The sequence below is a fragment of the Dicentrarchus labrax genome, unplaced genomic scaffold (assembly GCF_905237075.1).
Source record: "Dicentrarchus labrax unplaced genomic scaffold, dlabrax2021, whole genome shotgun sequence".
Classification (NCBI taxonomy): domain Eukaryota; kingdom Metazoa; phylum Chordata; class Actinopteri; family Moronidae; genus Dicentrarchus; species Dicentrarchus labrax.
The window spans coordinates 20,319,518-20,340,842 of NW_026136701.1; the positions used below are offsets into that span (position 1 = coordinate 20,319,518).

The window sequence follows — 21,325 nt, forward strand, 5'->3', positions numbered from 1 at the left end:
CATCCCACAATCACACACTCACAAACACACTCTCAGTCTCTGCATTCGTTGGGTGCAAACAATGATGCTACCCATTCATTCCTCCATCCAATCGGAGGAGTTTACATTCTCATCAATTCCCATGACAGCTGTGCTCAGACTGGTATTCATGCATTCCTGGCAACATAACCGTTGCAGCCAAGACAATACCTAAAGACCACAAAAAGACATGTGGCGCATCTATGAAATTTTTCACCCATTGTTTGGTGTAAGAAAAACACAGTGGGGCCATATATCCTTGACAACACAAGGTCATTTTGAGACTAAACGTGGACCCATGTCAATCTGGCTGGATTTTAATTAGCCATGAAACTGCTGGTACAAGTGAAATCGCCATGTGTGTTTATGCATGCAAAAGCAAAAAGGGAATGACATTGGTTGACTTTGTCATTAGTTCCTACTCCATCCCTCTGTTTGAGATTGCTATGAGAATACACTGCCATTGTTTGCACTTGCTGTCTCAGATAAGACTAATTTTGAACAAATATTTGCATATAATAAAGTAAGGCATCATTATTGATTCACTGAAGCTGAGAAAAAACAAACTGTGTGATGGTCCATTTCGCCAGGTCAACTGATAAGGTCCTCTTGAATATCAGCCTGGGTTTCCCTTTAATAGGATCAATGTGTAAATTTGATGTAGGACGCACAAGGTGAAGTATGATTAACAATCCAGCTGGCAAAGATTTTAACAAAATATTACGTTAATGAATTAAGGCCTCAAGTTGAGCATGAAAAAGGCTTATAAAGTGTATTTAGTGTTGTGATTAATAAAATCACCTCCCAGTGGAGGGTAGGTTTGGCAAAAAAAAAAAAAAATCATTTACTAGTGGTGATCAATGAAATATGAAATTATTCATTACAGTCTGGTTGAGCACAACAATTTCACCACAAGGTCCATTTAGTGGCTGTTCTGGATTTTCAATCATCATCATCACATGATCTTCTACAGCAGCAGTTGGCTCAAATAGAAATGTAGATGTTAATTTGTATTTTTCTGAGCACTTTAATACTTTCTCATCCATGGTGTGGGCTTTGAAGAGGTTTAAAGTTTGTTTTTTGACCTTGGAAACAGCAGTTGAAGACCAATGTCACCACAAGGTCCAATTAGTGGCTATTTCCATCACATCACACCATCTTCCTTTATCAGTAGATTGAGATGAATGGTTTTATAGTTTATGCATGTTTCACTTCAAAATATAGTTTTCTGAAAAGTAAATCATTTATGTTGTTAATTGAATGATAGCTGGAAGCTTTTTTAAGATAAGGCCATAGGTTTTGGTTCAGTCTTATCATAAATATTATAGAAGCCCTATACAGAAAATGATGCATTATGTCTGTTTGGGGTCTCAGAGACCACAGCTAGAAAACATGATTAAATTAAATGGTTTTCACATCTGTGAAAGGTCTTTCACAGCACTACTCAAATCCCAAATAAGTCCACTTGATTTTTATGACACTGGGGACATCTACACCTCTTGGGTCTTGACCTCAATCAGAAATAACATTACTATGTAGGATCAAATACTGTACATTTCTGTTCTCGTGCATATGCCAGAAAACATATTAAACATGACATATCTCCTTAATTGGGGCTTTATTGTCATTTCCTATTTCATCACCTTCATCAAATGTTCAAGCTCAGTTTGTGGCAAAAACAAACAGGTTATGAATTCAACACTTTTCAACCTATTGACTTTTAATAAAGTTGTAAGAAAAGAAGAAAAACATATTTAAAGTAAATAATTGTAATTTGTGATATTTGTTAACACACAGCAGTGGGATATTGGATGAAGTAACGCAAGTGACAACTAAACACAAGGTTAAAAAGTCAAATAGATACTTTAATATAACTAATTTTGTTCATGTTAGAGATTACTTTATGATCTCAAACGTGCCCCCATAAGATCTATCACAATATCACCAACTATTGATTTGAATGACTTCCTTTCATTAATGCTGATTGGGTTAACAGCCCAGAGGTTCTTACATGGCCTGGGTTAACTGTACTACTTTGACTGACTTCAGACTCCACACCTGGTCCAAATAAAAGTCAATGGAGTCACGTTCGGAGGCAGGAGGAGGGGACACCCCCGCCTTGTCTTCTCACTCACAGGCGGGACTCAGACGCGCCCTCTACCGGCCAGACAGCGCGCACACAGCCGCTGCTCTCCTGGAGCTGCCGGACCACTCAATCCACGCGTAATTCAGGAATCAGGACTCACTCACACATTCCTCCTCCAAGTGTGGAGCAAGCCGACAAGGAGCAGCCGTGTCGGCGACAGTGTCTTCTCACAGCCCGACAACACGCAAAAAGGGACGGAGGGGAGGGCGAAGACACTTCAGATTTAAACACCCCCTAAAAGTATAGGTTAGGATTCAAGTTGCAATAAAGACAGAAGAGTTGCCAGTTAACCCCGCGGCTGGGGGTTAACGCTACGACGGCGCTGTCGACATGGATAAAGTTATCAATTGCTTGTTTGCTGCAATAACCCTGCTGTTGTCCGTCAGAGGGGAAGTTTTTAAAGGTAAGGAGGATTAACTGGATATGTTTGCACGTACAGAACATACGCGCAGTCTTGTTTGATGCCACAGCCGGGAGACAAAGTGCAGGAGAAAGGCACTTAAACCCAGTTTGCCCCACTGTTTTGTCGCAATTGTAAGGCTTTAACTAATGGGTTGTGGCGTAAATCCGCGCATATGTGGCGGCGCGAAAGTGGTGCAAGTTAAATGATGTGCGCATTCTGTAGATAAAATAATCTTAAAACATAATTTTTTGCTCCACATTGGTCAGAATGTACAATTTCGCCACTACAACACTGGCATTCATCAGTAGTTTGTTCTCACCTTTTGTGCCGCCGTGCGCAACGGGCAGGTGCGCTACGGGCACCGGAGCGACTCCGCCGCTTCCAATGCCGCGATTTGCATGACCACAAGTTAAAGGAGTTCATTGTTTGTGTCTAACTTTATCTTGATAAGTTGCTGTCTAATGTGATTAACCTCATGGGATTCCCGCACCGAAGTGTCACCGCATGTGCGCTGTTGGTTGTATGCGGCGAGGCGGTAAGCCAAACCGAGACCTACTGTCATTATTTCACCGTGAACTCCCCGTGAACTTAATTTATGGAGTCCCAGTGACCGTGCAGACATATGTTACAGCCACTTTAACGTGTGGTTCCCCGCCTGTGAATCATAATTGCTGGGCAGAGTTCTTGTCATCCCCGGTGTTTTTCATCCTATCTGCAAAACAAGTCAACTTGTATGGATAATATTAAATTCCGTATTTCATACACCTCTACTGTAGTTTATACATGGCATTTTTAATTTCTTTTTCACTATAAGTGCTCTACACAAAAAGAACGGATAGTTGATAAAATTCACTTTGTATTTTTTTGTATTGTATTTTTGTAGAAATGCCTTTTAATTAAATAACCTGGTAAAAAGTGAATCTCAACCTCTTTTTTTGTGATAGAACAGTTTCCCTTGCATGGCTCTGTTTTCAGCTGGGAAAACATGATTCTGGATGTCTCTGAAAAGTGTTGTGCTTTGTCATTTTTCTTTGGAGTTTCACTTTAAATTTGATTAATTAGTTGTTTCACAGTCTGATTGTTGATGCAAACTTCCTCCATATAGATACCAACACAGCACTCCTGCCCAAATGAATGATATTAAAACATCTGCGACTCCATTTGCACTAACTCTATTCAATGCTGTGCAAAGAGAATAAGTTGAGGGATTAGCTCCAGATAGTGATTTGGCTTATTAGAATTACTGAAATAATAGTGCAGACTTTCACCATCAGTGTAATGGCTGTAGATTGCCCAAGGGGGCTTAACATTCAGAGTCTAATTTAGCCCCTAAAGAGGTCATTTCTGCTGTCTCCACAATGGAATTATCTATGTGGAAAAAGGTGCATTAGCCTATATTAATGCCAATCAATGTGCAGACAGTGAACGTCCAGTCTGAGGGTGATCCATACTGCCAATACAATTAAGAGCTGCATTTAAAAACCTCGTAAAAATTATGGACTAGACTAGACCCTGTGTCTGAATGTGCTTGATTTTATGTCCTGCTTAGACTAAGAGGGAGCGATGTGTGAGGTGAAGTTGTAGTGTAATGTGTGGCTTCTGTTGTAGCTGGATGCTGTGGGATTCAACTGATGCATTTTACAGAGAGCCTGTTGGGGGCAGCATGGTACACATATAATATGATACCCAGATGATGAAGCCAAGCTTCTCAGAGTGGAGAACCACGAGTCAGACACATAGATCAGGATTCAGATGCACTTTGGAAACTATTCGTGTCTGTGCTGTGACAACATTTCAGTTTGATCACACATCTGACTTAATAAAACAACTTAGCTGGCAAATAAATAAAATGTTTTGCTTTATTTATGTGTCCCCACTTTCTTTAAACTGATCCATTCATAGCAGGGATCTTTTTACAGAGGACAACTGGCACACTCAGAGACCTACAGATGAAATATTAAAACGTTTTATGATAAATAAACAGTTTTTATCAAGCAGTATGAACACTGGGGGTCAATTTTAGTGACTGAGAACTCGCTTACCCCGAAGCTCAGAGTATTCCCAGTCCATTTTTGTGTGAGGTTCATCAGTCTTGCCCGCTGGCAACCTCTGAACTGGGAGATTTATCGGAGTGGGCTGCACTGCATGGCTCCCAGTGGTGCTGGAACCATCGATAAATGTGCTCCTAATTGCATGAGTGTGTGTGTAAATATGTAAACCAGGAAGAAATCAATTGGATGTGTGTTCCTCTCTCTGGCTAGGTGACGGATTAGCCACACACAGATGGAGAGGTAGAGGCTAAATATGAGCCCGTGCATGTTGCTCGAGACATTTGTTATAGAGAGTATGCGATAACAGCTCGTGTGATAATTAGATCACTGAGGTAACCAGAGTACCAGTCGACTTCAGTACACAGTATCAGCGCCTTGTGACTATGCAGCCTCAATTCGATCACAGTCCTTTGCAAGTCTTTTAATTTACGCATAAAAAAAAAAAAGCAAAACTGACTCCATAATCAGGATTGCACTGTATCAGTTTCATCTCCTTCCTTTTGTGAACTTGTTTATGCACCTGGATATCTGCTCTCAGTGGTGGAGATGAACTGCTCTTTTGTTGTTTTTTCCCCTCCTCCCTGTTGCATTCACAATGCCCACTGGATCCTCTAGGTTCAGAGAGAAAGCAAAAAAAAAAAAAAACAGCACTATAAATCACTTGTTGTGTATGGCCAGTGCTTCTGTTTTCTACATTATGAGGACAGCTTTTTTTCTAGAAGGCCTGGCCTTTGATATCTATACTCTGTCTTTTGACCGAGCACATTAAATTCCAGCGGGCTGCGCGCTTTGTTATGTTTACCACCTTTTCCAGCAGCCATAAAACCTGCCTCGTTTTCTGATAGGGGTGAGTCGTGTGTTGAGAATAATGCCCCTGCTTGGAGTGTAGAGCTGTAGTTTGTCATTGCAGAGTGACTGCTGCTGATAGTGTCCTGGTTGACCGATCCTGATTGCCATCCAAGCTGTGACTAAGGAGTAAAACAACACATTGGCTGCTCGCGAAGATAAACAGCACTTCATTTGAAGTCTGGCAATAATTTAGATAGTTTTTCACTCATGAAATGTTTCTCTCTTTTTTTTGCTTTCTCCCAGCTGACTCAGATTTAATAGAGACTTTTCCAAAAGGTGTCCTGAAGGGTGGCAGTTTCCTTTGTGTGAGCCAGTGGAGAATGAAATTAAATATGCATGTGATTTTTTTTTTTTTTTTTTTGATGGCTTCAACCAATGTTGAAGGAGGAGAAAAAAATGCTCCATGATGATTGATGATAGTACAAAGCCGAAAGTGAGGTGTCTAGATTCTTCTGTAACTTTGCTTTTCAGACACTTATATTATGATGATAATGAAGGCGGTGGAAACACATGGATTTACTGAAGCTGTTCAAACACTGCGGATACATATGTGACTTCCTAGAAAAGGGTCTGCTGGGTTTGTCAGCAGGGCTGCCTTAAGACTGATCACGGCTGGTAGACATGGGGGGGTGTCACTTTAAAAACGAAACTAAACTTTAAGAACTTGCAATATTAAGTGCTGCTGCATAGACTTATTATTCGTTTGAAGTGACTAGACTGACAGCAGTATTATCCATTTTTCACTAGTAGAGAGGTCTAACGTAACGCTAAAGGATGTGTGAAAAATAAAATCACTGCTGTCTGATTTCAAACATTTCTTGGCACAGGACCCTATTTTACATTTTACCTGACATGTCGGTATCTGTGCATCTTAGCTTTATACCCAAGAACTGATAACACTGCAATGCCTAAAGGAAACACCCTTACACCTTTAAGACTTCAGTCTATGCTATCTGAAGCATCAGCAGCAAATGTCAGAAACTGATGTCAGTCCCTCCAAATCAAAGATCACGAACATTTTTCCAGACAAAACCATCATATAAGAGGAAGATATTTAATGTCTCGCTATCCTCGTCAGACTTATTATACCAGAATAACAAAACATGTTGCATTCTGAGTAAAGGGCACACAGCTTGACACATTATTCAGCTATGTTTCATTGGGAAAAGTCAGCATCTGTTCTCTGGAATTTGCCACAAGGCATTCTTGGAAATGTAGGAAACCGGTAGCTGCGATAAGGGAGGTTGAGGAAAAGTCAACCAAAAGAAGTAAACAACACTTCATCACAAAATAACTCCCGAGACACCCTTAACATCACAGATTGATGATGCATAGGAGTGCATGAGCAACCGAGGGTGGACTTCAATTTAGGCAGCAGGTAACATAACCAGTGCGGATATTTAATCAGGCAAGAATCTGTCCTATTCAAACTTTGATCATTGGTACAATTTGTAACACTTTAAATGGGACATCAGCTGGTCTGTTAGTTGTCTGGGCCATTTACAGCAGTTATATAACTCTAACCACATAGGACATATTAATTCATTAAATGTTTGTGTTTTCATCCAGGATCAAGGATGTTCTTATTTGTTTCACGCTGTTACTGTGTTTTCCACTTCATAAATAGTATTTAACTTCTGCAAAAACAAACAAAAAAACTAATAAAAGTGGTATTATAGGGTGGCTTAAGAAGGCAATGGAAAGTGCAGCCTGTTTGCACAGCGACACATTTTTTGTTGTGCCGTCTCTGCACTCATGTGTACACATGGGATTTAAAATGACTGAGGTTAAAGTCCTGACTCTCAGCTTTAATTTGGAGGTGTTTAAAGATGAACAGGGCACAAAGAGTATGCCTATTTAAAAAGTAGACCCCAATTTTAGGGCCCAGAAAATAATTAGATAAGTTATCATGAACTTAAAGTCTTAAAGTCGTCTTATTTAATCCTTCAATTGCAAAGGTGCACGGGAAGGTGTATTTGTCATGTTGACATGTGCTTTAAACTAACTTGTCACAAGAGGCCACATTATACTCTGGGGATTTTTTACCTTTCCTTTAGTGCGTTACCCAGCTTTTTTGGTGCAAGCATTTTAGATTTTGTTGTTTCATGATGGTTCCCCAGCTCCGTCCATGGCACATATCAAGGCTAACTGCAGCAGCCCGGCTTCAAATGGCCCATAGCTGCATGTCATCCCTTCTCTTTCTCCACCTGTCCTGCCACATGCTACTGTCACTATCCAAATAAAGCAAATTCCCTAAAATATATAGAAACATATGATTGCACCCCTTAGTTTTGCATTCTGTAAAAGGAATTCCGTTAGTTCTCTGTCTGCATATATGGAGAACATACAGCCAGTCAAATCTTACATAAAGCAGTAAGGCAGAGTAGATGGTCACATTGAGCCAGACAGCAGCCTGCTACACAACACACCTCTAAACAACAACCACATTAGCTTATCTGCTAAAGTCTCCTTCTTATCTAACTTATTAACATGAACACTCATCTTGTCTTGCACCTTCGCTTGCTGCCATCAGTTTGCAGGCTAGATTGCTAATCATCTAACTGGTCAGCTGCAGCACTTCAAACAGCGTTAAATGAACCTGCAAATATCACTTTGGTCTGGTTAGATGCTGGTGTGGTCCTTATGTTTCAGACACACATAATCCATTGAGCATCCATCTAGATGCACCGGACCACTGAATGCTCCAGCTGGTGGGTGACGGGTCTCCTGCTCTCCATAGAAAATGAATAGGATCCGTCAACTTGACATCAGTCAACCGATCCAGTGTGTCTGTACCGTTACTCTTTGATACCACTGCTAACAACACACTGTCTGCCCGTGACTTGTAGCTACAGCGCAGGTTTGTTTACTTTGGCTCTCGTTCACTACGGTGTAACACCAGCCTGCCAGCTGCTGTCAATCAAACACAGACACGCTCCTCCAGCCAGCTCCAAAGACTCTTTTCTTTCTTTTAATAATACATAATATTACTAATATATATAAAAAATATGCACTTAAATTATTTTAGACTGCAAAATGGAATGCCTGTGTGACTTTAGTTGGACTTCTTGATCTGCCAGAGTGCCCAAGCAATGTCCCTTTTTTTTCTGTCATCGTATTTAATTTTTTGAATTATTTTTATAATTTAGAATGCTTTACAGGCAATGACCCCCAGACATCTGCTGACACTTGTGTCACCCTCAGTCTGGTATTCAGCAAGTGAAACACATGATAATTTGGGCTGAGTCAGATAACTGACCTGCTTGGTCAAGAACATTCCACTGTTGACCATAAAAAAGCTCTTTGGGAGCTTTCACTGTATGTTTGGGATCATTGTCTCGCTGCACTGTCCTAAGATTGGGGGACTTTGTATAAACAGGCTGCGATTGCTGAACTGAAATTAGAGCCCAATTTAAGGCTTAAAGCTTAAATTAAAGCTGAAAGCACTCTGAAATGAAACAATACTGTAAGGTTTAAGTGCTGGAGTACAGAGCCAACACAGTAACAAACATGTGACTGTCCAAAAGCTCATGGACTGCACTGTAAGTATGGAAATAGTTTCAATGCTGGCCTATGGCAGGCACTTTCAAGCAAAAGAAAGTGAGTAAACTCTTCGAACACAAAGTCTACCAATATGATCATCTTCATATCCCTGGAGTGCCACTCCACATTCAATCATTAGCTGTTGATTTGCAAGTGATTTTATTTACATTCTTGAGAGGCAGTAATAGTTTGAAGTTCATTCTCGAGACGGCTGATGTGGCTATGTTATCTGGGAGCGCTGCAACGGAATGATAATTGGCCTTGAGATGTGACTGTGTGAAGGATGCTGGACAAACAGAGCTGCTCTAATTATACACAGCTCCTTCTTCAAATGAAGAGGATAAAAGCTAATGAATCGCACACAGGCCAGCACAGGGGCTGCCTAATGAAGAGAGAGTGAGAGACAGAGAGGGGAGTGTTTGTGAAAGAGAGAGAGAGAGCGAGAGAGAGAAAGAGTTTGTGTGTCTATGGCATGCTCCAACAATTCTGTGATCTCATCACCATGTCTTAAAAAAAAAGGGGGGAAAAAAAGCCTTGGTAGAAAAACAACAACTTACTATGCAGCGGTTCATGTTTACAGAAGTCTGCATTCGTTGTAGGTGGCTCACGGAGTCCAGGCACTCAGGAAAATTTCACTAATTAATGCTCCAAGGGTCTCAATTGTTATTAATGGTGACGAGAGGGAGGAGGGGAATGAGGGAGGAGTGGGAGAAGCAGTTTAAATCAGGACATTACAGTGTGTCGACTCAATTGATTTGCAGGCTTCCTATCTGCATACCGGCGTGGATGTCAGCTCACTTTTAATCCATTTTTTTTTTCTTAATTTGAAAAACGTTTATTCCCGTTTTCTTGAAATCTATATCGGTGACCAAGAGTTGCACCAATGCTTTTTACGCTCGGATTGAATTGACCCCGACCCCGAGACATTCCTCACTTATCTTCAAAACCTGCTGTTCAATCAGCTGGCTTCTATTCAGCATTGTCGCCTATAACCTAGGGGTTATTATGTGGACTTGAAATTGATTCTGATAGAGCGCACTTTAAAAATCTGGTTCAGGTGAGCATATAGCCTCGACCTAGCCTGAAGCTTAATTTCAAGTCTGTCAAATAAAACTCCCGCCACTGCTTTGATGCCTGAGTCATGTGGTCGAGAAAGTGCAAAGTTTCTTCTGTAATTTCATGAATAACTCAAGTTGCCTCCTTCACAGGACAAGTGCACTTGCTAACTTGGAGGAGACTCTGTTTCTTGCCAAAAAGCTGTCTGCGTAGGCTTGACGCTCCTCACACAACCGGTGGTAGTGTAGGTGGAGGAGGGGAGGCTGCTACTGCTGTTTCACCTTGTCTCCTGTTATTTATTAGGCTTCTGTCAAGGCTCAGGCAGTAGGCAGGTGTACATCCCTCCTCCTCCTCTCCCCATCCGGGCCTTATGAGTATAACCAGGGGCAAAATTCTCCATTACTGTCGGTCTGAATCTGTTGCCGTCACATTAGCGCACGTCATGCAGTCATTAATGCATTAGGCCTTGTTTGAGTGCCAGTTATTTGCATTGGCTTTTACACTGTCTGTTTGCCCTTGTGCTAAAAGCTGCCTTGGCTGAACCTATTGACCATTTAACTGTTCAATAATGAAGCGATCCCTGAGGATGAATTAGGCCTCAGTGGTCCCGTTAAATAATGGTTATTAGGACATGAAAAAAACAACATTAACTATCGTATACATTTTTATGGCCCTTTCAGAGGCACATTTGGCAACTTTTATTTACCTACTGTATGTTTTTATGCCGCTGCATCCTTCTACCATATGATCTTACCACTAACAGTCGAGTACACTATTATCCAGCCTTATCCTCCACTTCTTCCTCCCAAAGCAGAATGTACCTGATTATACTCCTATCGGTCACACTCTGGCGCCTATTTGGAGGCTGTTATCTGTTTGCGGTGGAGACTCCTCAGGGAAGCATACAGCCGATAAGAGACTGTTGTTCTGTAAACAGCGCTCTGACCTCCTCAGGCTGGGCTTGGCTCCTTTTCAAATGGGTCTCTTTTGTATTGGCCCAGAGCTCAAACCTCCGCGTGACTGATTCCCCAGGGGGAGGTTTTAATGGCATTACTGTACACTCCACACCACGCAGGGTGGTCACTCCGGAGCTGTCGGAGCCCGAGGGGTGTTGTCCATGCCTTCAGAAGCAGCGGGAAAGAGGGAGACTGAGACGCACAAAGATGCACTGTTGTCTCTTGCCGAGCGTTCGGAAAATGAGGGTGATAATGTGAATGACCCCTTTATGCCCCTAAAGTGGAAGCAGCTTTGAGGAATGGAATTATCTGATGAGACAGTGGTATTTTCCTTCAATGTAGATCACCATTTCAGTTTGTGGCAAACTTCTTATCACAACATAAATTATATTCTCACTTGTGCTCGTCCGCCTGACAGTCTGTTAACTCTCTGAAATCTCTCACGAGACAAGTGCTGTAATGGATCAGCTTGGGACAACTTGCTGGACAGTCCACTATGAAGGTCGATCAGTCCCCTCCATCAACTTAGTTTTTAACACATTGCTTGTTTAATTTGCCAGCGTGCCTGAGCAAACAATGCATTGAAAATCACTAGCCATGGGCTCCCCTGCAGTGAACTGTTGTACTAAATCACTTTCGATGTTAAACACTGCTTCATCGACACGGCTATTGAGACACACAGCTGCAGGGCCGTGTTAAAGACAGAGCAAACACAAAACAATAACTGGAAAAGATGATGCTTGGCTTGAAGCTTGACTCCCACCCTGTAATCAGAGTTTGCCACGCTAAAGAAATTACAGGGCACAGGAGTCATTAGAAGTGTGGGTGCAGCTCGGCATTGCGAACGGAAACAAAGTTGAAAACACATGTTTTTGGAATAATGCACATCTGAATAAACAAACCGGTGAAAATCTGACAAGTTGATTGTAATGGTAGTACGCTGCTGGCCGGGAGGATTGGATGTGATGTCTCGGAGACGTATTGGTATCAGCGCAAAAGGAGTAATTAATGTGGAAAGCCTCTAGCATCAATTGGTTTTTCAGTAACGTTATCATCGGTCCGACCGCCTCAGCTTCACATATAATGACAAATAGCAGTCTACTTAGACAAGTTAGAGCAGAGTTAACTTCACGTTATTGGTATATTTCTTAGAAAGTGTTAAAGTCAAACAGTCTTTGTTGAATTTTTTACTTCTAAAGCGGTTTGTCCAGTTGTCTTTCTTTACTCCATAGCCTCAAGAACTACAACTGAAATGCTCTGAACACTACTGTGAATATTTTTCTGTAGTGTGAATATCATTACCCACTGCTGAAGCTGTGGTTTGACTAAAATGCAAACATATCTTTTCCCTGTCCTACTAAGTCTTTGAGCAAGTCCCAAGGCTAACTAAGGATTTCCCTATTGCCATTCCCAGATCTCTAAATGGGGCATTATTCATAATAGGATCCCAGCTGAAGGTAGGCAGTAGAAACATTTATAAAAAGACAGGGACAAGAAGAAAATCTGAGTGACTAGATTCACACCAAAAGCATGTATTTTTTTCACTTTTCCTGTTTTGTCACCACATGGGTGTGTTTAACTAAATCTAAATATGTCTGTATCTTATTTTATTTTGCTTGTCATGGTGTTGGCTGTGCTTGGATCTTATCTTGTATAAATGAGTATCCTTTACTAGCTAAATAAAGACACAATATTTAAAAAAATCGATCATGGCCTGAGCGTGATCACCACCAGATGACATGTAGCTTGCTAGGTTTTTCTAGAGCAGACGAGTGTGAAGTTTTGTTTCAGATTTTCTCATTCTCTGCAAATTAAAGCAAGCTGGCCTTTTTAATAGCAATTAAAAAATCAATATGACTCACATTTCTCATTTATGTTGTCACTTAGTATATATTACAAGTAATTTAACAAATTGCTTGTGTTCCCTTTGACAGCCGGCACTGTTTTCGGAGTATATATTCCACTCTATTCTGCATCACATTTGTTAAACCCAAAATGAACCTGAAAATGAATCATTTCAGCTCAAGACCATGTATTCAACCTACTCACGTTCATGTCAGCGTAATTTATTAATTAAATAATTTCATGTCTACAGTCAAGAATGCCACAATACTGACTGTTTTTCTTTTAAAATTAATTTTGTAATGCTTTACTCAACTTGATACTGACATTAGTGGGCTGGAAGTCGCTGCAGATAGTTTCTTTAGAGCAATCAGTAGGGAAAACTTAATTGAACATATGAACGAGAGGAGAATTAAGTGTTGATATTGGTGAATTTTTGTCCCCCTTGGACAAGCCAGTGTGGCTTGTCTTTGGAGCAGCTCTGCCTTATTTAGTTGCTGGGAAGTTGCAGGAGCATCAAACATCACACATCAGGCTTGCAGTAGCCTGGTGAGGCAGAGGCACACGGGCTGGTTTCAGAGGATGAATAATTCACTCCCATGAGCCCAGACTTCTTGCCGTGAGACTAATATTCAACAGCACCTGTGTGTCTAAAAATCTCCCCCCTTCAACCCACCAGGTTCCTTTCCCTGAGGAAAACCTCACCCTGGCATCACCCCAGCTGTGCTTTCTCCAAACTGTCAGAATATTACTGCCGTGGCTGGAATGACAGAAATGTACAGAGGAAACAGTGTACACTACGTTGCTGTGTGACTGGACTCATAAAAAAAAATAACACTGAAAAAGTTTGAACATAATTAGGACTGGGTATCGAACCTCAATACTTTTTTGGTGCAGACAGAAATGTGTTTGTAGTATACAGCTTTGAAAACATTCAGGTACTGAGCTGACATTGAGTTTATGGTCAGATTTGCTCTCTTGTTACTTATGATTTGATCATATATTCCCTCAATTTAAATCAACATTTTGCCAGATGAGAAAATAATCTCACCACAAAGGTCATTCAGTAGCTTTTAGGCAGTAATTGATCATATCATATAGTCTCCGTAAGCAGAGTTTGACCAGTTGTCATTGAATTTCTTATCAATTTTCTTAGCACTTCTTATCCGTGTTCACTGAGGTTCATGTGTGATGGGTGAAAGCTACTAAATGCACCTTGTGGTGAGAGTGTTTACTGCTGTTTCCGGGGTCAATAATCATCATTTGGCCAATTATTACATTTCTAGTTCTTGTGCGACTGCTTTTGGTACTGGTATCATTTGGCACTAGTATAGAACATTTTCAAACAACACATAGAGCAAACGCTGCTGATCAACGTCAGGTTGATTTTTCAAGTTCAAATGCCTTTTTTCTCTTTGGTTTTGTAGTCAGGTGTCATATTTTTATATCATTGTTTTATGCATAACAATACCATAGCTGCCATGACTTTGGTTTGACATCACCACGTTGAATTTTCTTCCAGTTTTTTCCCTCTCTTCCCATCATTCTACATTTCATCATTCAGCCTTCATTTCTATAATTATCTGAACAAAAGACGCTCAAGCTTTGACAGATCGACTGCTTCCAAGCATGCGTGTGTGTAGGCGTTTGTGCACATAAACACATTGACTGTGTTTATAGTGTGCGTCTCTCACAGTGGCCACTTTCCACTAGTGTGCACTTGGACATGTGTTGTCGTGCATAGCCATAGTCTTGTGTCATCATCTTGTGTCTGTGCCGTGCATGTGCTGCGTTTTCCTCCTCGTCCCTGTGTGTCAGGTAGTGGACCCATCTCAGGCTTATTATCAGGGATGTGACAGAAGGCGGCAGGCAGCAGCGCCGATGCCTTAATGAAACCTGGGCCCTGGCTAATTGGTGACACCATGGCGTGAGGGAATGAGAGAGGCAGAAACCAGACTGGCAGGACGAAAGGAGAGGACAGCGGGTCTGGCCCTCACACCAGTGAATTAAGCCCGTCATGTTCATTTGTAGAACACACAGAAGGAGAGAACACCTACACTCTTCTCATCAAAATCCTGCAAATGCAAACCTCCCCGCTGCTCGACCAACGATAGCCCCGGTAACCACGTTTTCCTTTTAAATCTTCATTCATTATACCTTGTCAAGTCTTTCTTTTTTGCTCTCCCTTTAAAGATCTAGGTCTGGCTGGAGTGAACAGTAGCCCCCTTTCTTCTTGGTGCTTGGTTTTGTTATAAATCCACATGTAGTTATGTAACGAAACAGAGTGATTTGTGCTTGTTACAAAAGCTAATAAGCCTTAAAGTGAAACTACTTTTGGAGGAATAAATCTTGCATTTTTCTATTGTATTTTTCTGTATGCACCCTTACTGCTACAGCCTTAGCTTATGTGGTTTGGTATGGACAGTACTGTATGGTGGCTAATGTTAGTACTTTAAGTAGATATTGCTGCACAGCATACATTACTGAGTCAGTTCACTGACTTACCATTACTAATTACTTTAGCATTAACCATTAGAACATATTTTCTCATATCTAGTCTAGTATGTAGCCATGCTTAGAAGTGTTGAAGTGAAGTGAAAAATTTGAAGGTGATTAAATACTAATAAAACCATACATATGAATAACACATTCAGTGTCTGCCAATAGATCCTGCTATATGTTACACACTAGACCTTTAAGCTTAGACCGGATGACAGTGCCAGTGCCGGATGACAGTGCCAGGGGTTTTCTGTAGCTCTTCCTGCCTTGCCCTGGGCCGGCTGTCTGACCCTTCAGCCTCACAGTAAGCCAGTTTGGCTTCCTTATGTCCACGAGAGCTTGAGGGCTCCTTCCGGGGTGTCAGACCTGACCTTTCTCTGTTGGTAGGAGGAGTAACGTACAGTTGGCCTCTATCTGTCATGCTCCCAGCTGTGTTTAAGCCTCAGAAAGGACCATAGGGGCCTACTCCAATGTTATGTTTGAGTAATAGCTAATGAGGTACAGTATGAGTTGTGTTACTCATCTGGTCTCATACTGATACTGATGGCTGCTACTTGCTCCATTTATTTCCAGCACCAATCATTATCTGTCATTGAAATTTAGAATTATATAAGCCATTTAAAAGTTCATTATGAAAAATGACTTGCTCTAACATATAGCCAGCATTTCATTAAGTTAAAGAACTGTGCAATGAAGCAATTGCATTGCAGCTTAAGAAAGATTAATCCAGAGACTAAAAGGTGTTCCAATCCCTGTCTATCCTCTATCTTCACTGGTTCACATCTGAGGCTAAGCTTGTTTGTCCCATAAGATTGTGATGAAAGATCTAGGTGATTTGACCGTGTTGTTTTAGACCCCAACATGAAATGACCTGATCAAACATCCTCTTCGCTCATGGGCCTACAAACACCACAACAAATCAGATTTCCTTCCACTTCACTTCTCTCCTTCTGACTCAAGTGACAGATTTAGCCCGAGTCTGTGATCTGGCTGTCCTCGACTACATGGGGAGATCAAAGAAGGCAAAAACATTTACATAAAAGATTATGTATGAGTTGTAATTAGTGCCTGCCTCAGCAGTGACAACAGAAAAATATGTGATTTTTGGCTGGAAGATGAAACGAAGGTAGGGTGAGATTTATAATAACCAGGTCTGAGCTTCAGTGTCACATTTTTAATTGAAGAAATCCCCAAAGATTCTCCAGCTTTTCCAGGAGCACCTGACTCAAAAAAAAGATAGATTAGGATTAGTCTTATTAATTTTTGTTAATGCATTCATGCACATTCATTTTCTCCAAGATAATTACGTGTTTTACTTTGATGGCTCATAATTTCATATGCCCAAGTGTGCTGCAACTCCCCTCAACTCCATCCTATAAAAATTGGGTTTTTCATCCTCCAAATTCTATTCAAAATCATCTGTAGTTGTCATATTACATCAAGGTACTACACTATGATTTAGAGTGAATGATGCAAGATTATTGCTTTGGGCAAAACGGATTTTTGCAATACTCTGGTACAGTGGGTTACCATATTTATTGCATGTGGAGAATTTTTCTGAAGATGTGTCAATTGGCAAAGCTGTAAGAGAAATCTTTTTAATGTGTCAGTGCTACAGCGTGTCATTAGAGGCAATTTCCCTGCCACAAAGAGGGTCAGTAGAGGAGGTCACATTGTTTTGTGTGCTCATTGGACTATTATCTAGAATTGTAGAAGAAGACAATTTTTGAAATTTCATTCTAATCGTTATAAGTAGCTTGCTGAGGTGGAAGTTCATCTTGCACACTTGTAAAAGGGTACTATTTCCAGAAATTAAATAGGACGCCCTCGGATGTGGGCACCTTATCTCATACTAATACACTAGCACACACACTATGCAACAGTGACAGTGGCGAGGCATAGAGGCTTATCCTCCTGTGGGAGGAGCTGACATTTACTCTGAAAATTCACCTTTGGTTTCTGCCTCTGGATTTATGATATCACTCTTATCTAGATTCCATCACAATTTTTCATCCCTGTTGTACCCGTGTGTGACTTTCTGTCATGGCTTGTAGGATTTGCCCCCAGAGAGTAAAGATTGAGCTGTCTGAATAGTTTGGTCTTGCATGGCTGATGTGTCTTAAAACGGACGCAATATGTAATCATCATAGAGATATGCATTGACATTTTAGATGTGTGCATCAAGGCCTCTTGCAGTGATGTTGGACTTGGTGCCAGACAATCCGCTGGCTGCAGTGGTTGAACATTCAAACCCTACGCTTAATTAATGTTTCGCCTGAGTTGCTCCAATTCTGTCAATCCCTAATTCCAGGAGGGATATTATCCTTTGCCCGTTAATAAGTTTTTAAACATCTTTTCAATTTACTTGGGAATATGTTGAGATTTGCTTAACATGTTTAATATATCTACACCATTACTCTCACAGGAGAAAGTCAACAGCAGCTGTCTTGCAGGCATGATTTTCCAGGAAAAATGTCTTAGCTCTTATAGCTTGTCCTTCCTCATTTGTGTTCTTAAGATCAGATACTTAAGAGCTCTGTCCATGGCTATAAGTGGTCTCTGAATCAGAGATTATGGTTACTTTAGTAACTTTTGATATACCTAATAGTCTGAAAACACATTTGTTGCAAGAGCCAATTGCCTGACCTAGCCCTAGGTTGTCTAGTTTCTTGAAATGAATATCATGTAAAATATCTCCCACTCTGGGTCCAGAGACAGGCTGAATTCCACTCCAGTGGGTATGCATGATGTTAATGCCCCCTAATATGTGGCAGCGCACACTCCAATCCTCGGTGTAATGAGGAAAACACTTGAAATACAGATAATTCCTCAAAACATGCATGCTCTATTAGACAGATCACATTTTATCGTTGTGAGGTCTGGACCGAACAGGGGATTTTTGGTGCCAACAAAACAATGACAAATTGACCCGAGATCTCTTAAATGATACCAGACATGGCAAACAGGCAGCAATAATCCTATGTTTTTTGTAGTCACTGCAGAGTGCTTTCACTGAGAGGGTAGGTTGTACAGTAGTAATGTTTGTCAGATCATTTTTGGAGACTATTTTGTTTTTTGTCTCCTAAAAACAAGTTTGGTTCTTTTGATTATGAATTTGGTTTGTGATTTTAAGAATCTGCCATTTGATTTTGATGGTTGAAAGGTTAATCTGCTGCATTAACACTGCAGAGGTACAAACTCTTTTAGAACTGCTTGTAAAATGTGATACACTAAGAATTGTGCCATTGACTTTTGGGCTTTAGGTGAATTACAGCCCAGTAGCATCACTTTGTTATTTTTTCAAGTCAAGTTAATTGATTTTTATATTTCAAAATCAACTTGAGACAACCTCTGATCTTTACACACATAATTTGGATAAGGGAAAACTCAGGTTGAAGGATGTTTAGGTCAAAATCGGGCTGAAAAGTTCACTTTCTTTGAAAACCAAGCCTTCATTTTGTTTCAAAGGAATTTAAATATCTATAATTCAATGTGGAGTCCACATGTGGAAAAATAAACACTGAACTCAACCTAAACTTTCCTAATTTTAAGCTACACCTCTAGATGTATTTTAACCTGCCAATCACCATGTAAATTATTACTGTGAAGCTCCTAGTCTTACCTGTTGTCAAAATGGCAAAAACCAGCTGTGGGCCACCCGTGTTCCCTGCGTGTTCTCCTCACGCTAATGTTGCCATAGCCTGAGGACATGGCGTTTGCCTCCGGAGGTAAGGTATCTCCGGCGCAGAGACAGATCTACGGAGACAGGGAACACTTGGGAAGACGCATACCTCAGCCAGGCGCCTGCTGCCATTTAAGAATCTCACCCTGCTCTGATCTGACATTTCTGTTTCACCATCTCGCGTCCGACTCATCGCCCTCGCTCTTCTGCTGTCACCGTAAACTTGTGTACAGAAAAAACATGGGGGATCTAGATGTGATAGACGGGATGCAAAGCTTATTCCCATGCACAAACAGAACCTGTAGCCTCACAGTATATATGTCTTTGAATTGTCCTTCTTCTGCAGTCAGCCAGACTTGGGATACTGCGGAAAGTGCGATGCAGCCTTGCTCCCAAGGGAGAACAGTGAGCCTGATGAGCTCCCCGTGGCCCAGCCAGGTGCTTCTTTTTGAGTCACGGGGGCAGCGCAGATCCGCGGTACCACGGGAGGGAGGATTGATATGATAACATAGCCTACCAACTCCCTGTGCCACCCGGCAACACGGCCACACAGCTTAATCCTCTCTCCACGAGGGCAGAGCTGAAACACTCATTCCCCTCCTCGCTCAATCCTCTGTCAAAACAAGGGGGTTTTGTCAGCCATGAGGGGTGTTGCATCCCTCTCAGTCGCTGCCAACGGAAGCGCTATTACTGCCTGCCAATGCCCCGGGAAAAAAAAGAATACCCAATATGCATATTATTCTAATACCAGCCGTCAGTGCCTGGAATTACTCGGCATGATAGCATAATGAATGCGGTGCCTTGTAGGTTTCTACATAAAGCTGTTCTGCCACTTGCATGAATAATTCATACTAGCCCAGAGGCAATGAATCAACCAGGCAAGAACTAAGAAAATTAGCCACCAATTAGTGTTTATTTATGGGGAAAGTGTGTTTTACTCTCAATCTTGGTGCCAAAAAAATTACATGCAAAGTAAAGTTTTGGCGACCCCCCTGACCTTGGGAATACAAACAAGCAGAAGGTTGTAGAGGAAAAGAGGGCTTGACTGTTGGATGAATCAGATGACCCCCCATGTCTCCGCTGCCCCCCCTCCTCTCTGAGTCTGGGTATTGGGCTCTCTGACTCCTGTCGCAGGCGGCCTCCAGACATACAGTATCAGAGTCAGCCTCTCAAAGCAGACTGATTCAATCTCTCAGCACATGATATGTAAGGGACTTTGTTGACTGTGATGTGAGGTTTTAATGCTGCCACATGTGAGCTAAACCTCTGTCTCCTTGGAGCGTGCATCCCCCACCTCCACCATCTCCTCTAACCCAACCCCCCACCCCTCCTGGCTGTTCCTAGCCCAGCTCACTGGCAGCTTGCCCAGATACATTGGTAGTCGTTAGTTGTCACTGGAACGATGTGACACGTCGCTCTGATTCGTAGGGACTGTTGTTGAAAGTGATCGTTCCTGCCAAGGAGAAGCCCTCACCGCGGATAAATGGACACTGAACAGCATGTGAACAGAGAGATAAAAATGGCAGAGAGAAAATAAACTAGTCAGCCTCGGAGTCTAGCCTGGCTTCTCAACACCAGAATCTTTGGGGCTGGTGAGCTTTGCAGAGGGGTTTTCAGACAAGACAGATTGACAGTTTGTACATCTTCCTTTTTTATTACTGATTCTCCATTTATTTCCCGTTCATGTTTAAAAAATAAATAAAAATTTGCCTAAAGTTGAATTCTTTACTCTTGAGTTGAAAACTCTTAGTTTGTTTCTCAAGGTCAATGAGTGGAGAAGATATCTCCAGCCAATTCAATGAAAGACAAACAGACATGAGTGAAGGATGGGTTTTATAAGAATCAGACAAGCTGTCGACAGGAGGATAAAGAAGAAAAAAATCCTGCCAGATATTCATGAGGATAACTCTCCAGCGTCTGCGCTCTCCTTTTCTTCCTTTGTAAAGCTTTGATTGTGAGGAAATATGCTGCTGTGGATGTCTCGTCCTTTTCATGAGCTCCAAATGTGAAGTTTTCAGAGCTGCAATGAGTCAGACATTGTGTTGGCCAGAAGATAAGGGAGGCCAGGTGACAGACAATGTTTCAGCTCCCTCTGACTTGTGGGATAAGCGTTGTTCATGTCAGGCCATTTACTTTAGTTTATACATGAATAGGCTGAAAGGAACTGGGACTAATTTAAAGACTCTTAAGCACAATTTGGACAAACTACAGTTGGAAGAAATAAGATTTTTTTTTTCACATATATTTTTCAAATTTTGTTCGGTACCTTAACTGGAGTCA

The 21,325-nt window shown here is 41.4% G+C and overlaps 1 protein-coding gene across 12 annotated transcripts in view; it reads left to right on the forward strand.

Annotated features, from left to right (window-relative positions):
• The first annotated feature begins 2,216 nt into the window (after positions 1 to 2,216).
• The window catches only part of LOC127365723 (receptor-type tyrosine-protein phosphatase mu-like), a 153,221-nt gene continuing 134,112 nt past the window's right edge, over positions 2,217 to 21,325 (forward strand). For all 12 annotated transcript variants that reach the window (XM_051404118.1, XM_051404152.1, XM_051404135.1 and 9 more), the window contains exon 1: positions 2,217 to 2,567. In XM_051404118.1, coding sequence (XP_051260078.1) covers positions 2,495 to 2,567 — 73 coding nt within the window. In that variant the 5' untranslated portion in view covers positions 2,217 to 2,494. The remainder of the gene's footprint in view (positions 2,568 to 21,325) is intronic.